At 40.1% G+C, this 19,091-nt stretch overlaps 1 protein-coding gene across 1 annotated transcript in view; it reads left to right on the plus strand.

The window, feature by feature from the left end:
- CNTNAP2 (contactin associated protein-like 2) overlaps positions 1-19,091 on the plus strand; it is a 1,244,457-nt gene that overhangs the window by 750,604 nt on the left and 474,762 nt on the right. Inside the window, exon 10 of the mRNA XM_014946966.1 lies at positions 15,541-15,712. Coding sequence (XP_014802452.1) covers positions 15,541-15,712 — 172 coding nt within the window. The remainder of the gene's footprint in view (positions 1-15,540; positions 15,713-19,091) is intronic.

Raw genomic sequence — 19,091 nt, forward strand, 5'->3', positions numbered from 1 at the left:
TTAAAATGCTGCTCAACGTGTCAAGTACCCTTGAATACAACCCAGATAGAGCAGGGCATGTTATTTCTTCTGAGAGTAATATTATGATTTTTATCAGAGTAATAATTTTAATTAACTGTTTGTGTTATGACAGTTTTCCCTCCCCTGGACCTAATGATTAGACAATGTTTTAAATGGCATTTTAAGTATACAGTGTTGAAATTCAATACTAGTGTCAAGTCAGGAGTCTGCGTGCTTTATGGCATTTTCAATATAATTTTACAGTACTAGCAGTGCAGAGTCCTGAGGGAATACACCCAATAAAAACAGCAATCTGGAAATGTGGCTAACAGATTTCTTGCACGTGTTATCCTGCTGACATTCTTTACTCACTCAAGTTAATGGGCAGAAGTGTACAATTTCCTGTAGGAAAAGACAGCAGAGTCAGTGCCAGTGTAAAATTCCCAGTGCTAATTAGAAAAACATCTGTAGCTATTTGGAAATAGAAGTAATCAAACTTAATTATGGAAATTTATTTAAAGTAAGACTTTTTGCATATTCTTTCATTTTTTTTTTCTATCGAAGAACTACTAGTAGAATGGCAGAGAAGAAGAAGGAAATATCTGTTAAGTTTTATATAACTTAGCATCAGGAAAATTGTTAAGCAACTTTGCCTAAGTTTTATAAGTTGCCAAGACACAGCTGCAATGTTAAAACCCAACTTTAAAAACTTCCTTATGCTTTGCTACTTGTGCTAAAAAAGTTAACTCTGCACAGAATCTTAAATTTGAACCTTTCTGATCTAGATAGTGGGATTTTGAATGGAAGGAAAAAATCTACATTATTAAAAGTCATATTCATTATTAAATAGTCTCTGCACTTCTAGGTACTATATCCCAGATACGGCTTAGAAACATAAGGCTGAAGAGTCATGTCTTCTCTTTTCCTCAACTATGCAGCAGATAGTTATTCCAACAGTTTTTAGACCATTTTCTCTACACTCATCTACCACCAGAAAACTCCTGGTACCCTAAGCCTGATTTTTGATCTCTGGGCAAATTCATAAACCCTGAGTGTTAGTAACCACAGAGAAAGAATCAGGCACCTCATGAGGCAGCACCAATGGCCTAATCCTGCAGGAGCTGCTCTTGCATTTGAAATTTCCTACACACATCCTGGTGAATGTCTCTCACCTGCAGGGGAATAACTTCAGCCATTCTAGAGATACCTGCCCTCCCAGGAAGCTGAGCATGATACATGAGCAGCTCAAGGGGAGCCACTCAAGAGTGTAAAACTTGTGGGAGCACTGCTCTTCCTTGTGTCAGACTCAGTCTTGCTGTGGCAATTCAGTGCTTCACAGCAGGGTAAAAACACATTGAAAGTCCATCAAGAATTTAAAAAAAGAAAAGGTCCAAACCTGTGTATGCCCTTGTAGGCACTCAAAACAATCCCTGAAGCATTTCATTAGTACCTTATAAATATGATACAAACATGATGAACACACTGCAATCCAATTTCTAGATTCTCCATAGGAATATCAACAGATTACACACCAAATGTCTCATATCACAACCTTAATTTATAACTCAAAAATCACCCTAAACTACCGTAATATTTGTTCCATTACTTTATCAAGCTTCATTTTAAAACACTATAAGTCCTTTTCCCCTATTACCTGATTTGCTAAGTCATTCCAAAGTTTACCTCCTTGAATGATTAGAAAATATTAAAGTATTTTATTTTAAGATATTAATGTAAGAGTTAGTTTGGGGGAGGGGACAAAATAAATACGTGTACATGTATAACAGGTGCACATCTGTTGTACTGAACTTAAAAAAGCTGCCCTTGAGAAAAAGTGGGATATGACTAGTATTTCGGAGGCAGTATTGGCATAGGAAGCTGCATTCAAAATTTGTTGAATAGTTTCAAGGTAAATGTTGCTCATAGCTTTGCTGCCTTGCCAATATTTATGAAGTCAATAGAGTTGGAAAAATCCAAAGGGAACATCCCTGTCTGCCCATGTGTCTCTAAAAGGCAGTGCTTGTATTCTGTGAATACAATTCTGATTTCACTGTTGTATCGCAAGGAAAGACACATGATTAAAACTTCATTTATAAATCATGGTGCTCGATTTATGTACATTTCCGATTTTCAAATAATTATATTATTTCCCAAAGTTGTTTTTCTCTTGAGCAGCAGCTGTACAATTCTCATAATGCCCTTTTCTGCTCTCTGTCAAAAATCTGCTTTTCAGTCTCGAGCCAAGTGTTCCTTGCCTTGTGTGTATCAGAATATTTGCTTGTCTTTTGTTTGCAAATTGACAGAACTGAATGATGGGACTTCTAAACTCATGGGAATATGAGTTAAGAATGTAGTGATGTGGTGAAATGGCAGATTCTACTTATAAGTAGGGAGTGTTAGCTTTGATAGCTGCTGTGGGCTTAGAAATGAGCAGGTAGCACATCTCCATCTATATCATTGCATTTACTGTTCCGATAATTTAATTGGATTTTTACTTGGGATCATTACTATCCAGTATTTTATCTATAATGCCTTACTTGATAGACTTCTTGTTTGATAGGCTAGATAGATATAAGTAGCTGCTTTTTATCCTTGCCAATCAGATCAATTTGGTGCGATCTAGTTGACATGACTCATAAAAATGCATACTGACAAAGCTCTCTACGTGGCTGTAACAATGGATATTTGAAAGATTCGTGACAATAACCAAACTTTCTGAGTGCAGATTCTCTTTCGTATGCGTGTATATATGCACGTGTGTAAACCTTGAGTGCAAGATTGCAGTTTTTACACTGTCTCTGAGTGCCCTCATTCAGGTAGGTCTGAGCAAGACCGTTGCATTGAAGTGCTTTATTACACTCTCCTGACTAGCCTATAAATCACAGAAGCCTTGGCTGTCTTCATGGCTTAAGTGGAGACAAATTAATTCTGAATCTAAACCCAACTTTAAAAAAATAAATTAGCTGGGTTTTTATTATAGGGTAAGTTGGCTCTTCTAAAAGAGTTCAGATGTCTGTAATGGTTATCATGATGACAGAAGACAAAGTTATTCAGACAGTATAATCCGATCATTCTTAACTGGAGTCTAAATCAAGGAATTTCTGACTTTCTGTTCTTAAAAGTGCTATCAATTTCTACCTTTCTCTGTCCTTGTTGTCTTAAAAATAGACCTCTGCTAACAGCGCTCCCTTGTTCTTAAGTGTCCTTGGATTTCAGTTTAAACATTAATGACTGGCAAGTCAGGTTTCTTGCCAAGATGTATTTTCTTCAGATAAACTGTGAAACTTCAGATAAACTTCTTCAGATAAACTATGAAACTTGCCCACTCAAACTTGGAGAATTATGACCTAGCGAATGATTGCTGTATATACAGTTGTTTGACCCGAGCAATGTCCTGCTTCTTCCCTTTCACTTTTTCTCTCCTTTTTATTCCTGTCATGCATCCATCGGGAGGCAAATTGAGAACAAATATTCCCATGTTTTTGTCCCGGATCACAGCTGGACTTTAAGTCATTCTTTCCCTTTATGAACCTTGCAATGGGACAAAAAAATTTTCCAAAATATTCCTGCTTACAGAATGTGCCCCATGCATTCTTATCCCCGAATCACAGCTTGGTGAGCGCTGACTTCTGCAGATCACCAACACAGGAACTAAATAGATCATGTACAGATACATAGAAACAGAACCTGACTGTGACTGATACTGAGCACAAGCACTTTGATTTCTGATGATGGGAGTCTCTCTGAAAATGAAGAGTGAAATGCAAATAGGTATTTCTGTATGTAGCAGTGTTATATGGTTGTTGGGCTAATAAATCTATCTCACACTGATCTCTGACTGCAATAAAAGAGAGACTCTTGTTTATTTCTGAGGAACACTGGAAATTATATTTTCCCAATTTTTTACTTGAATTTTGAATTCTCCTGGTATGTCTTGCAAAATATCTAAAGGAAAAAAAGAGGCAAAAAAATGTTAGAACTCCGGGTATGTGATCTGACAGAGCTGAGAAATTAACAAAATATCTAAAGGAAAAAGGAAAAAAAAAACAGGCAAAAAAATGTTAGAACTCAGGGTATGTGATCTGACAGAGCTGAGAAATTATATACACAGCCATTGGCAACCTGCCTGGATTATTTGTTGAGCTATTGTTTGAGTCATTATGTTTAAGGCTCGCTTTCAATCACATGTGCGATGAGCACTTACTGTCCTCTCAAGGCAGACAAAATTTGCTGGTAGTGAAGTCCCATAGGATGTGGCAGCTGGTCTCCTGTGCTCCATTGCCTGTGCTATTTAAAGCCATATTACCAAGACCATGCTAACTACAAGGTAGAAGGATAAACAATTTGAGACAATAAGCATTTTATATTGAACGTACATGGACTTACGTGAGCTTGTGTGCTTTCCTGAATAACGACTTGTGGGCTTAAACTGCAAATGTAAAAATGTTCCTGCTTTTTTCAGTGATGTCTATGATTTTCCTTTGTGCTCATTTGATTACACGTATTTGCTGTTTTGATCACTTTAGACACAAAATACAGAAAGCTGTTCTTCAGATTAAACAAACCCAGAAGCTGCAAGCCATAATCGGAGAAAATCATTGTGTTTATCTTCATCTCTTTTCATAACCAAACAAATCTTTAAGGGTTATTTTGCTAAGATACAAAACTGTGAATCAGCTGGGTGTGCACAGTCAGTGAACAAGTTAGTGATTCTTAATCGCCGTGTAAGCCTCCTGATTCTCAGCTCTTTCATTTGTTTTAGTTCAATTGCTTCCTGAAATGTTTTGGTCCCTCTTCTCTCACATCGCCATTCATTCTTAGGCATGTTTAGTTTGGAGGAGAGGAGGCTGAGGGGAGACCTCATTGCCCTCTCCAACTCCCTGAAAGGAGGGTGTGGAGAGATGGGGGTTGGCCTCTTCTCCCAAGGGAATAATGACAGGAGCAGGGGAAATGGTCTGAAGTTCGGGCAGGGGAGGTTTAGATGAGATATTGGGAAGAATGACTTTCCTGAGAGGGTGGTCAGGCCCTGGAACAGCCTGCCCAGGGAGGTGGTGGAGTCACCATCCCTGGAGGGATTTAAGGAATGTGTAGATGTGGCTCTTCAGGGCATGCCTGACATTGTTGGGGTGTTTTTTGTGTGTGTGCGTATGGTTGGACTCAGTGATCCCAGAGGTCCTTTCCAACTGTGATGATTCTGTGATTCTGTGATTTGCTGGCTTATCCTAAACTCTCAAATTCCAGCATCTCTGTAATAATCTTTATGCTCTTTGTCTTTCCCTTACCATGTTCCAAATTACAGCAAAGTCACCCTGGTCTTAACAATGCAACTCTTCCCTAAATCCCACACTCCACTTTTTAACAGAGTTCAGCTGGGGTTGAATCCCTCAGCTTTTTGCAGAGCTTCCAGAAAAGGTCCGTACTTCATATACAAACAAAAAATACCTTGCACAGTTCTTGCATGAGTAAGAGTGTCTGCAGAGCATGTCCTCAACTATGTTGTTGCCTCTTTTCCTCATTGGCTTAAATTAAATATTACTTTGGTTTTGTGACCGAGAGACAAAAACCAGCACGTGTAGCAGACAGAGAGGTTAGATGTAATTTTCCTGTCTTCTTCTGTCCCTTCCTTTCTAAATGCCTTCCATCAGAGGCATTCTGTACTCCTTTTAACTGCCAATGCATTATGCTGTTTTGAGTATCAACTCTAAAAAAAACCTGTAAATAGAATTATTTTTTTTTTAACTTTTGGCACTTACCGATAGCATTCTGAAGTCTCGCTGTCAGCCTGCAAAGAACAGAATATGAAGAAAGTGGACACTGGGGCAATTTGCATTATAATCAATGTTCCTTTTCTTTCCCAATAGACACTGGAGAGTGTGTGTGTACATGGCTGAAATCTAGTGCCTTACATACAGTCGTAGTGAAAACTCTGCACTTTTGAATCTAGTGCCATAGTCCATACAGTCGTAGTGAAAACTCTGCACTTTTTGTTGAGTTTAACAGATACATTACAACAATCTATACTGTTTAAATTAAACTATCATATTCAAGAATGTCCATGTGATTTTCCCTCTTTATCCTGTCTTGTACCTGGAAGACAATAGGGAAAAATTACCAGTTCTGTAGTTTGTAATGTTAGGATTTTAAAAATAATTACTATGCCTTTTTTGCATAAGATTCTAATAAGCCTAAGAACAGCTTTTACTATGAATTTAGTGACTGTTTATAGGGATTCCATTAAGCCCTACAGAACTTAATGTACTTAATTTCATTGCTCAGGTAATATAATTTTATGTGAATTTAAGAACAAAAGTATGATTAAACAAGGAAAATCTAAGCTTTGCAAAATATGAAAATGATAAAGATAACTCTTTAAACATCCAATTATTTTTTTAGTTTGCCCATTGAAGATCAGCAATGTTGGTCTTTAAACCTAGTATATTTAATGGGCATCCATAATTTTGACCTATAGAAACCATCTATATGGTGCTATACTTCCCACTGATGATTAATATGCTTAAGGTAGTTTTGGAAGTCTGAAAAATGAAGGTAAGGTCTTCAAAAGCTGGAATTACTGCTGACAAAAGTGTCAGAATAGACATTTAAGATACGCTGAATATCTGAATACCCTTTAAATCAAATCACTTGTTGAGTTTTAAATAAGTAGAAACATTTATTAGCAACAAAGTTTCAACAAAGTATTTGCAATCAAGAGATAATTCTGGGTTTTTTCAGTAAATTTCTGGGGGACTTGGTACTCCTCTGGTTATAGTTGTGACGTGACGGGGTAGCAGGAGCTCAGTGAGAAGACTGGGGACACTGAGAACATGCCGTGAATGAAACTGGCATGAAACTAGAAATAGGGTGTTTAAGGTACCTAAACCAAAACTCAGTTCCAAAGTGGTGCTGTTTACCACAGTGCTGTATGGTGGTGGTACAAACTGTAGTTCACAGTGATTTCACTTGGATGGTTACCCACTCAACACTAAATGCTTTCATTTTGGTACCTTTGTTAACCAGACTGAAAAAAAAAAAAAGTTGATTAAAATATAGATCTCTTAGGTGGCAGTAAATCACGTGAATCTGTATGTGATTTGGTCCAGTGAGTTCTATAGCACTATTTTCAATTGAAGTAAATCCACCTTAGTGATATTGTAGACAGAACTTTGTAGTACATAAAAATCCAGAATAAGTTGATGTAGGAGAAACAAATAAGATTACACAATTAATGCCAACAGTGTAATTTCCACACTGTACATGTCTTAAAGGCAGTAAATAGTGAGTAATTTATGTTGCTTTTATCTTCCTGAGTGCAATTATCTCCAGCAGTCTCTAGACATTTTTATCTTCATGGGCGATTTTCCGTAGAAGTGAAGAAGCAGTAACTTTGAAAATCTAGTGTACATTTATTCTCTTTGTTATAAGACAGGAAGACTATGAATACTGTGGGTTACATGGATTGCGTAATGTACAGATTTGCTGCAATTTGATCATTATGTGGCTTTCCGTATTTTCCATTATATCCAATAAAATAAGATAGAAATTGCAGTAAAGTGTTAGATCGACTTAAATTAGTCAAGACTGGTAATAATGATCATCCTTACTGCTTCTCTCCATGTCAGAAAAGTGATGAGTGAAGCTTGCTGCTATTGCTCTTGTTTCCAGTCTTTTGAAGAAAAATTTTGCCTGAAAGGAAGATCAGGACAGCTTTTGAGTTTATTTCAGTCTTATATTATATATTAGGGTTTCAGCCATGCATGCACTACATTTTTTTTCATGGGGATTCACTTATAAAGACAATAAAACCTTCACTTATAAACAGCAGAAGACAATTTAATTGTTTTTAATTTGTCAGATGATACCCAGAATATTTTATTAATTTGTTTAACTGTTCCTCTGCCAGGAAATAAAATTACCTTTCTAAGACTAAGCAGTCTGCCTTGGTACCACCAGAGCATAAAACTGTGCTTAAATGCTTCATAATAAGTGACCAATATATGTATTTCAAACAATTTTAATTTTTTAAACTTGTGTCCTAATTCATTCTCTCATTTATATTAACACTATTACAATCTCAGACTCCTGTTTTGTTTTGGTCACTGCCAATTTCTAATGAAAGAATTAAAATGTATCTAAATTTATGTCTTTTATTATAAAGTAGTTGTTTGTCTTTTTATTGTACTTTTCCTGAGGACCTTTCATTTATGTCTTAAGTTGCTGACTACTCTTAAACTCTTGAAGTAGGCAGGAATTAGAAGTGTTTAACAACTGGCAAAATCAAGTGGTTATTGAAAAAAAGCAAAAAAGCAAGCTCTAGCCACTTTCAAAAGTGGACTTTCTTGAATGGAACCCTTGTTTATATAAGGCACCCTGTCCATCAAATGGAGTTACTGCTTCTGTTTCAGCATAAAGTAAGATACTTTTATAACATGAATTACCAACCATCTACATCAGTTCTTGTCAAAATAAGGTCTTTGGAATACATTTGTTTGCAAGAAAATTAATGAAATTGTGCTGTTCATCCATTTTTTAAACATCAAGATAGCAAGAGGATCCCGTTTTGCTATTATTTTGTGAAAAGAAACATGCATTTCCTGTATGAGTACATTTTTGATACTCTTGGGATGCAAACTTATCAAAATACTGAATTCAGTTTATTGTTGTTTTTTTTTATAAGCCCACCCAAATACTGACATTGCAGAACCAGCAGTATGCACAATTGAGCCACCCACCATGCAAGGGAGGTATAACAGTGAGACAAATGGAAGATGGAATACTACCTGTGCATTTTGTTGATAATACCTGATTTATATCTGTTGTGATGTGGACAACTATCAAAGTTAGCATATACATGTATTTTTAAGACTATTTTATGTAATTTTTTCCCTTTGTGCTCCTCCTTTTAAGATGCTACCATATCTCGACAGTAGTGTTTCATCTCTTTTATCCCAGCAGACAAGGCTGTTTTATTTCAGCTCTCAAATATCTGGGCAAACATTTATCCAATCTGCAGAAGAACCTGAGAGAGAGCCATAAAGGGGGAGAAGTCATTATATTTCACGCTGTCATGGAGCTGAAAGAGACATCAATCTCATCTTCCCCCTGTCTGAAGACAAAATCATTGATAATTATATTTTTTTCTCTTCTACCACCAAGACATCGTTCATTTTATGAAATTTTAGTGTCTGTGGGTATAGGATTCGATTTGTAATGTCTAGTATGGCTCTTAGGGAAGCTAAGTCTGCAGCAGCAACTTTCAAATAGACTGCTGTTGTACCTGGTTTGCAACAGGTCTTTTTTCGTTGGAGGTTTGTCTCTAAGAATACTGATAGGTAGTTTCTTTTCTGAATGTAGAAGCCTTTTTAGATTGGTAGGAATCATTTCTGCATCATTTTGGAGAGATACCATGTTTGTCATCACCTCAGGAAAGTTAAAGAAAAAAAAAAGTACCTGTCTTTTGGGATTGAAAAGTAAAAGGAAAGGAAAAAGATGCCAAAGCTGTACCTCAGGGCCCATCGCAGTTTATTTCACACAACTGGTACCATCACATTGCAACCCAAAAGCCACGAGTTTTCAGCAGTAACTGGAAGCCCCAAATAGATCTGAATCCTTTGAATTCTGTGGCCAGCTGTTGGGAAGAGTGTTGCAAAACAGTTCTTCTGAAGCACGCTTGTTCACACTGGGTGTAATTCCCAGTCTGGTTTGCCTTTCTGCTCTCCACTGAGCTGGGAAACTTGGAATTTTTTTTTCATTTTCAGAACAGTTCATACAGTTGCTAGATATGGGATCCAAATGTCTTGGCAAGTCCTGTCCTCAGTTCTCATATTCCTTAACACAGGATTATGACTGGAGTTAGAGGCATGACTCTGTTGAAACCTCTGGTACTGGTCCCACATTCCTTTAAATACTTTAAAAGTATTGATGTGTGCTTTTTTGAGCATTTCTGTAGCTCTACAGAGATGCAATCAAATGAAAAAAAAAAAATCCATTTTAATTCATGTTATTCATCCCTTCTGCAGTTTGTTTCCTTTACCTTATTTCTTGCTCTTAGAGCAGGAAACTTCTAGGTTTCCAAAGTTACTGCCTGTGTTTCACCTCACAGTAAGGGCTTCAATCTGGTCTGACTGAAACAAGCATAAAATACTACAGTGAATTTTGGTAGGTGTATTGAGCTTTTATTTTAGTATCTTCTGTTTATTAACAAATAGAACACCAGGGGTATCTCAAGCTAAATATGTTGTGGTGCACTGTATTTGAGTTTTGTTCTGTGGGTTCAAAATAACATCTTCTAGCTCCGTATGATATATATATAAAATTTGAAGATTACTTGACCCTTGAATGATTCCGTGCTACTATTTATGCTGATAGGTAAAGAATTTTATTTCCTTCCTGTCATTCTGCATAGCAAGGATCCAGGACCTCTTATAATTTATTTATTACATTTATTTTATTATGTTAAAGTGACTTCTAACATAGTAAATAGCATGAATCAAAACTATAGATTTTCTAATTTTCCTTGCAAGTTTGATTTTAGAACAAGGGTGGGATCTGGACTTTTGGCTGTTCCTTCTTTGGTAGGTCAAGTCCTGGAAACAAATTTCCTTGAACTCTGGGGAAAATTCAGATTCAATCCATGTCTGACCTTTTCAGGATAATCCATCTCTTTGTGGGTTTAAAATGTGAAAAATAAAATGGTATGATTCAGATTTTACACAGAAAAAATCTGTCAGATGTAGAAATTACAGGATAAGGGAATCTACCAGACATCAAGGTGCATTTGTAATCATAGGCATGAACATTGTTTTAAACTGTCCAAGCTGCATTTTATGTGCATTTTGAAAATGGAGATTTTTCCTTGTCAGCAAAAAAATCAATACAGTGCTGTCCAAATTGCTCAGCCCTTAGGTAGCCTTTCTAGTGACAGCGTTACTCTCAGCCTTAGTTATAGAACTTTGTTTGATTAAACTTTCATTCACTGTAGGAAGGATGAGGAAGTGAATCATGTCTCAATAATGGAAAACTGACAGGGGAAGGCATTGTCACGTGTGTTGAAATAACAACCACAAGGCAGTAGGTCATTTCCAGGTCTACGTTTGAGGCAGAAGCTTTGCCCCAGATGACTCGAACCTGGAATTGTCAAAATGTCCATGTCCCACCAAAGGCTTTAGGCTGTAAACCTAATAGTTCAGAACCAATGTAGGTGTTATATGAAAGGCTTATTTAGTTGCTTTCCCATGTGCCAAACTCTTTACATAACAGTATGATTATTAATGGCATTCTGAAAAGTTTGTCTAAGTTATGGCAACAATTTTAAAGCAGAAAAAAAATTGGTATTAGAGAAGGTTGGTTTGCAAGAAGCTTGTGATTCAAAGAACCCCACCATTCTTCTGTTCCCTGTGGACAGTGAATTGTTTTTGGAAATTAACTCTTATTGCTTTGTTACAGTAGTAGCATGATTGAAATGCCTTGATAGCCATTCAGCCTCACAGACAGTTTATGCACCAAGCCCCCTCCTCTTGCAGGCCCTTAGGTGACCAGAAACAGTGTAGGGAGTAGCAGGAAGTTGGGCAAAGGCATATGAGTGAGGAAATTAGAGTCTTCATCCATTGATAGATACAGCAAAATTCAGAACCCCAAACTAACTAATGCTCAGTGTACACTGCTCTCCTGGGTAACAGAGGGAAGCTGGGTTTATGTAGTTAGGTTGGGAGCAGGTGTCATCTCCAGCCACTCCAGCCCACGGCTCCCTCCTACCCCAGCCTGGGGAGCCCAGGCTGAGGGACCCGGCTCCTACTTTCCTGTAGCAAACCTGAGGATGTGTCCCAGAGACCAGTAATAACTGTGTACGAATAATCCTGACACTTCAAACGCAGAGAAGCCAAGAATCACAGACTGAAATGCCTTTGTGGGTAGTTCTCAAACGCTATCAAATGCTGGTAGACATTTGTTGGAATATACTGCTGAATCTAATCATACATTTATGGCTTCGCTATTTGGGTCCTACTCCTTTTGATATGAAGAGTAAATTGTGACTCTGGGTTTTGATCTCATTTTCAGTTAATGCTTGAAGGACAGTGGCTAATCTTTCATTATATTCAGATATATCGATGTAATGTCCTTGGCTTTGCTGGGTTCACATGAATGGTCCTAAGAGTTTACCTCAGTTTTGGTAACCTTAAATTTAATATTAAAACAAAGGAACTGTGGAAGTACTTTTCGACTGGGAGATGCTACACAGCTTTCCTGCACAGCTCTGCAAATGCACTGAAGATCAAAATGACATGTGCTTGGTGCTATTTTGGGGTTCTTGCAGAGGAGTTGCAGTGACAGTTTGAAAAACAGACAATTATACGGAAAGAGTGAGCTGTTTAAAAATAATTGGAGAAAGCACCTGATAGGAACCTGCAAATACTGTGCTTGCATCCACCAAACAACAGAGAATTAACTTGCACTTTCTGTCTCTCTGTTCTCTTGTCTGAAAAGCCTCAGATGAATCAGTTTAATCACTCACTGGAAAGAACAAGTTAAAAAAAGCCAGAGGCAGGTTTCTGAAAGCCCTGTCCTCTTTTCATCACATAAGTCAATAATTTTGATCGGGTAAGCCAGTGCACATGTTGGGAAGAGAATATGAATCCTGTCCCTACAACAACTTGATTTTTCTGCCAATCCAAAATAACAATTCCCACAGTCTAGGACTGGCACAATTTTGGTGAGGTTATCATGCACTAGTTAGGCCACTGGGGGATCAATAACAATTCCCACAGTCTAGGGCTGGCACAATTTTGGTGAGGTTATCATGCACTAGTTAGGCCACTGGGGGATCCCCGGGAGTCCTTCCTTCTCCATCCGATGTGTATTAGTGCCAGTTATTTATCTTTCTAATAGAGTTTATGGCTCCCTGCAATAGTGTCACAACTTCACTCCAAAGGCGGTATGACCTTTGCCCGATTTCTTGAAATACCTGTCAGAAGTAACTTTTAGCACGGTCACTGCTTAATTACTAGAACATCCCTGATTAATCCTGTGGTGCCACCAGTGAACTCTGAACTGAGTGCTTACTGAGGTGAGTCAGGGAAATTTAGGAGCTCCCAGCAGTAATTTTAGCTGATGGGCAAGACTGTTTTAGAAAATTTTAAAAAACATTACGGATCATATGAATGTTCTGGCAGAGAAGACTTATGTGTATCTGGGCGTTTTTTTAGTAATAGGTGCCACATTAAGCGTTGTCTGTCCTCAAGCCCCAGTTGCTTGTTTGTGCCCTCTGTTCATGCCATCTCTTTTAGCCAATCCTGCTATTTGTGTGGGATGTGATAAACTGCATTAAGGAACAGAATTTAAAATGGACATTCAATCCTTTTTCCTGCTGCTGTTCCAACAATATCAGTTTGATAATCTGTTACTCTCCTGTCTCCACAAATAGCTCTTTCCATGCCATGGAAGAAGGCAGTAAGACATTTGGGATCAGAAGCTGGGTAGGAAAGGAGAAGGAATGGGAGCTGTATAATCTGTCTTATCTACCAAAGTAAATGTGTGTGATTTTTTTACCCCTGTTAGTCAATAACTGCATGAATAGTGGTCTTCAGAGCTGAAATATGCAAAACCATTATGCATTTTTCAGACTTTTAACCTTTTTTACCAATAGCATGACATCATCTACCTGGACTTGTCTAAAGCATTGGACACCGTCCTGCACGACATCCTTCTCTCTCAATTGGAGAGACATGGATTTGATGGATGGACCAGTTGGTGGATAAGGAATTGCTGGATGTTGGCACTCGAGTTATGGTCAATGGGTCAATGTGCAAGTGGAGATGAGTTCCTCTGGGGTCGGTACTGGGACTGGTACTGTTTAACATCTTTGTTGGCAACATGGACAATGGGATTGAGTGCACCCTCAGCAAGTGTGCCGGTGACACCAAGCTGTGTGGTATGGCTGACATGCTGGAGGGAAAGGATGTCATCCAGAGGGACCTGGGCAGGCTTGGAAGGTCCTGCACATGGATCAGGGCATTCCCAAGCACGGATACAAGTTGGGTGGAGAATGCATTGAGAGCGGCCCTGAGGAGAAGGACTTGGGGATGTTGGTGTATGAGAAGCTCAACATGAGTTGCAGTGTGTGCTCGCAGCCCAGAAAATCAACCATATCCTGGGCTGCATCGAAAATTGTGGCCAGCAGGTGGAGGGAGGTGATTCTACCTCTCTTCTCTGTTCTTGTGACACCCCACCTGGAGTACTGCATCCAGCTCTGGGACCCCCAACAGAAGGACGTAGACCTGTTGGAATGAGCCCAGAGGAGGGCCAGGAAGATGATGAGATGGAGTTGTTAGCCTGGAGAAGAGAAAGTTCCAGGCAGACCTTGTTGCAGCCTTCTAGTCCTTAAAAAGGGCTACAGGAGAAATGGGGAGGAACTCTTTGTCAGGGAGTGTAGCAATAGGATGAGGGGTAATGGTTTTAAACTGAAAGTGGGGAGATTTAGATGAGATACCAGAAAGAAATTCTTTGCTGTGAGGGTGGTGAGACACTGGAACACGTTGCCCAGAGAAGTTCTGGATGCCCCATCCCTGGAGGGGTTCAAGGCCAGGCTGGATGGGGCTTGGAGCAACCTGGTCTGGTGGGAGGTGTCCCTGCCCAGGGCAGGGGGGTTGGAACTGGATGATCTTTAAGGTCCCTTCCAACCCAAACCATTTTATGATTCTATGAATAAACTGTTGTTAGCCACTTTCTCTTCCTTCATGTTCTCATCTTAAACAGATTCTGTCTAAATTATTTTCTTCAAGCTTTTTCAGAGAGTTCATTGTTAGAAGTCTGTAACTAGTGAATGAGGCTTTCCGCTGGTTTATTGAGGACATTTCTCTCAAGTAAATTGATACATTCACTTCTGAAGGGCATTCAGTTAAACAATTACATACAAACACCCTGTCTTCCTGCCTAATTAATTTTGATTTCTTGTAAACCAGGCAAATGAACATATTCAGAGCAAAAGGAAAATACAACAGAATGTCCTCAGGTTCCTCAGAAGTGGGCCAGGACATCACATTTTAGGGCTAGTTTTAAGCTTGCAGAAGGTTTCCAGGGTAATTATCCATTGCCCAGATAGCCTAGTTCTAGTGAAAGCTGAACTGGAAATTCACTTCATGGAATGCATGGAATACCTTTTTCTTAGAAAAATCTGAGAAATGTGAATGTGATTGCTAAAATAGAGCAAGGAGGTGAATCCTTTTCCTATATCCCTTAATCTTTGTATGAAGAGAGAAGTAATGAGAGACAGCAGTAGAGGACTGGGGGGCAAGAAGGGTAGCAGGCAACTTCCTGTAGACAAAAATTAATGAAAGAATAATCGGATACACTGTATAAATTATTGCAGGTAGTTTCCAATGACTTAAATCAATAAAATTGCAATATAGTCTAATAACAGTATAGTATTTCCTTCCCGTCTTGCCTGTTCTTCCCTCATCTAGAAAACATGTCTTTTCCTGTCAAAAAATTTTGGCTTGAGTAATAATACATGAAGTTATTAATGCTCTTCATTCTCCTGCTCTACAGGGTTTCCTGTACAGATGAATGACTCAGAGCACTCGCTGTTCCAGCATTCATTTCAAGGCTGCATGCAGTTTATCCACGTGGATGATCAGCTGGTGGATTTGCACGCAGTGGAGCAAGGCCAGCTGGGAAGCTTCGCCAATGTCACCATCGACATGTGTGCCATCATTGACAGGTACGTTACGGAGGCACCACTAATACACGTCCTGCATGTTCTGAAAATACACAGTGATGTAGAAAAGGTGGTTCCGACACTGTCAGTAATCACGTCAAGGCAGTCTTACCTTTTTAGCAGTGGGAACCATGCTTAAATGATGGAGATGATGGCTTTACGTTGTAGCTTGTGCAGGGTGCAGCAGAAGGTATATCTCCAATCTCCTCACTCTCAGTCAGAGGAGGAGGTGAAAAGCTCTTGTAAGTCAAATTCAGTCCATGGGTCAATAATATGGCTGCCTCAAATAGTGGCAACTCTCCAGAAAAGTCACACATTTTGTCTGTTTCTTAGATGGCTCTTATGGAGATCTTTTTTGCTACTGGAAGTTTCTCTTTCTACTTTCTGGCTTCAGTCCTTTCTGGCTTCATCGAATTCTTCAGAGAACTGAAATAGGTCCACGTACTTGCACAACTGTGCATGCAATAAATGCTCAAACCTTACTGTGCTTTTGTATTATAATAATATGCTTAGTGTTTTTTTTTTTTCAAAACTGATGAAAGTAGTTCAGCATTATGGCAGGCTTTGCTTTGCACCCTACTTTTTAAATCACTTCCTTGTGTTGATTTCTGTTGCTCCTGATTAATGGTTTCTTCTTTGTTGGTAAAAAAAGAAAATACTAGGGAAGACAGGGAAAGAGCAAGTAGCCCAACTCCTGAGTGCAGGCAGCTTGGCTTCTCATGAAAACTACCTACATATTAAACACATTGCAAGTCTGCTGGGGAGCTGAAAATGGCTTTTTAGAATCTTGCTTTGAAAGAAGCAAAGATTAAGAAGAATAATTCAGGTAACAAGCAACCACTGGAGTTCATGTGGTCCAAGACCCGCTCAACGTAGGGCCAACTTCAAAGCTACATCAGGTTTCTCAGGGCCACGTTCAGTTGAGTTTTGAGTATCTCCCTGATGGAGATTCCACAGGCTAAGTCACTCTGGATATCATCAGCAGAGATCTGCATAATTATGGCAAAGAAAGATGTCATTTACCTTGACTTCAGCAAGGCTTTTGACACTGTCTCCCATAACATCCTCATTGGGAAACTGAGGCAGTATGGGCTGGATGAGGGGACAGTGAGGTGGATTGAGAACTGGCTGTGTGACAGGACTCAAAGGGTAATGATTAATGGAGCAGGTTCAGGTTGGAAGCCTGTAACCAGTGGTGTCCCCCAGGGGTCAATACTTGGACCCGTGCTGTTTAATATATTCATCAGTGACCTGGACGAGGGGACAGAGTGTATCCTCAGCAAGTTTGCTGATGGTACCAAACTGGGAGGGGTGGCTGACACCCCGGAGGGCTGTGCTGCCATCCAGCGAGACTTGGACAGGCTGGAGGGCTGGGCAAGGAAGAACCTCATGAGGTTCAACAGGGAAAAGTGTAGGGTCCTGCACCTGGGGAAGAAAAATGTCAGGTACCAGTACAGGTTAGGGGTGGACCCGCTAGAGGCAACTACTGAAGAGAAAGATCTAGGGGTCCTGGTGGACAGTAAAATGACAATGAGTAAACAGTGTGCTCTTGCGGCCAGGAAGGCCAATGGTATCTTGGGTTGCATAGGGAAGAGTGTGGCCAGCAGGTCAAGGGAAGTCATTCTCCCCCTCTGCTCTGCACTGGTGAGGCCACAACTGGAGTACTGTGTCCAGTTCTGGGCTCCCCAGTTCAAGAGGGACAGGGAACTACTAGAAAGAGTCCAGCGAAGGGCAACAAAGATGATTCAAGGATTGGAGCATCTCCCTTATGAGGAGAGACTGAGAGAGCTGGGACTCTTTAGTCTGGAGAAGAGAAGGCTGAGGGGAGACCTTATCAACGCCTACAAGTATCTCAAGGGAGGGTTGAAGGAGGAGGGAGCCAGACTCTTTTCAGTGGTTCCCAGTGAGAGGACGAGGGGCAACGGGCACAAGTTGGAACATAAGAGGTTCCACTCAAATATGAGGAGAAACTTCTTCACGGTGAGGGTGACAGAGCCCTGGAACAGGCTGCCCAGGGAGGGTGTGGAGTCCCCTTCTTTGGAGATTTTCAAGACCCGCCTGGATGCTCCTGAGTAACATGCTCTAGCTCTAGGCAATCCTGCTTCAGCAGGGGAGTTGGACTAGATGATCTCTATGGTCCCTTCCAACTCTAGAAATTCAGTGAAATTCAGTGAAATGCATGTGCTTTTAATTTCCTACTCTAAGTTAAGAAAATCTCGAAGAGAAAAATGCTACTGTGAAGAAAGGGAACATGGCATACTGGTTTGGTCTCGCAAAATGCCTTGTCTTCCTGAAATGCAGACACCAGCTTGCAGTAAACAAGTTGTGGTGGGTTGACCATGACCAGCAGCCAGACACCCGCCCTACCTTTTGCTCACTCCTCTCTTGGGGGAGATGGGGAATAAAATAGAAGGAAGGTGAGAAGACTCGTGGATTAAGATGGCAGTTTAATCAGAAAGTAAGTTTAATAAGAAATGCAAAAGCTGCACATGCAAGCTCCATTCCCTGAGTTTTTATTGCTGAGCATGGTGTTATATAGTAGGGGATATTCCTATGGCCAGTCTGGGCCAGTGGTCCCAGCTGTATCCCCTCCTCACCTCTTGTCTACCCTGTCCTCCTGCCCTTTCATAGAATCATAGAATCATCTAGGTTGGAAGGGACCTTGAAGATCATCTACTCCAACCATCAACCTAGATTGGAGATTAGAAGGGGGTTCTTCACTGTGAGGGTAGTGGAGCACTGGAACAGGTTGCCCAGGGAGGTGGTTGAGGCCCCATCCCTGGAGATATTCAAGGAGAGGCTCGACGAGGCCCTGGGCAACCTGGTCTAGTTGGGGGTGTCCCTGCTGACTGCGGGGGGGTTGGACTAGATGACCCTTGGAGATCCCTTCCGGCCTGGGAAATTCTACGATTCTATGATTCTATGATTCTAACTCTGACAAAAAAATAAATAAGAAATAAGCAATAAAAAAATCACTAAATCATATTCCTGAGGACCAAGTCTACCCGTCTTTTGAACACCTCCAGGGATGGTGCCTCAACCACTTCCCTGGGCAGCCTATTCCAATGCTGGATTTCTTCTTTCTGTGAAGAAATGTTTCCTAATCTCCAATCTAAACCTCCCCTGGTGCAACTTGAGGCCATTTCCCCTTGTCCTATCTCCTGTGACTTTGTGGGGGAGAGCGTGGAGAGAAGGCCTTGATGCTGTGTGGCAGCCGCAGTAGCGGTGTGTTACCAGCACCATTTTGGCCAGAATTGGGAAGCAGAGCACCACACGGGCTGCTGTGAAGAAGATTTAACTTAGCAGCTTCATCCCAGCCAGACCTGGGGTAGCGTTTGAGTCATGTCAGTGTTGAGGAGCGTGCTTTGAGGTGCACCAGTGA

This window comes from Calidris pugnax, unplaced genomic scaffold (genome assembly GCF_001431845.1).
Source record: "Calidris pugnax isolate Ruff unplaced genomic scaffold, ASM143184v1 scaffold71, whole genome shotgun sequence".
In the NCBI taxonomy this organism is placed as follows: Eukaryota; Metazoa; Chordata; class Aves; order Charadriiformes; family Scolopacidae; genus Calidris; species Calidris pugnax.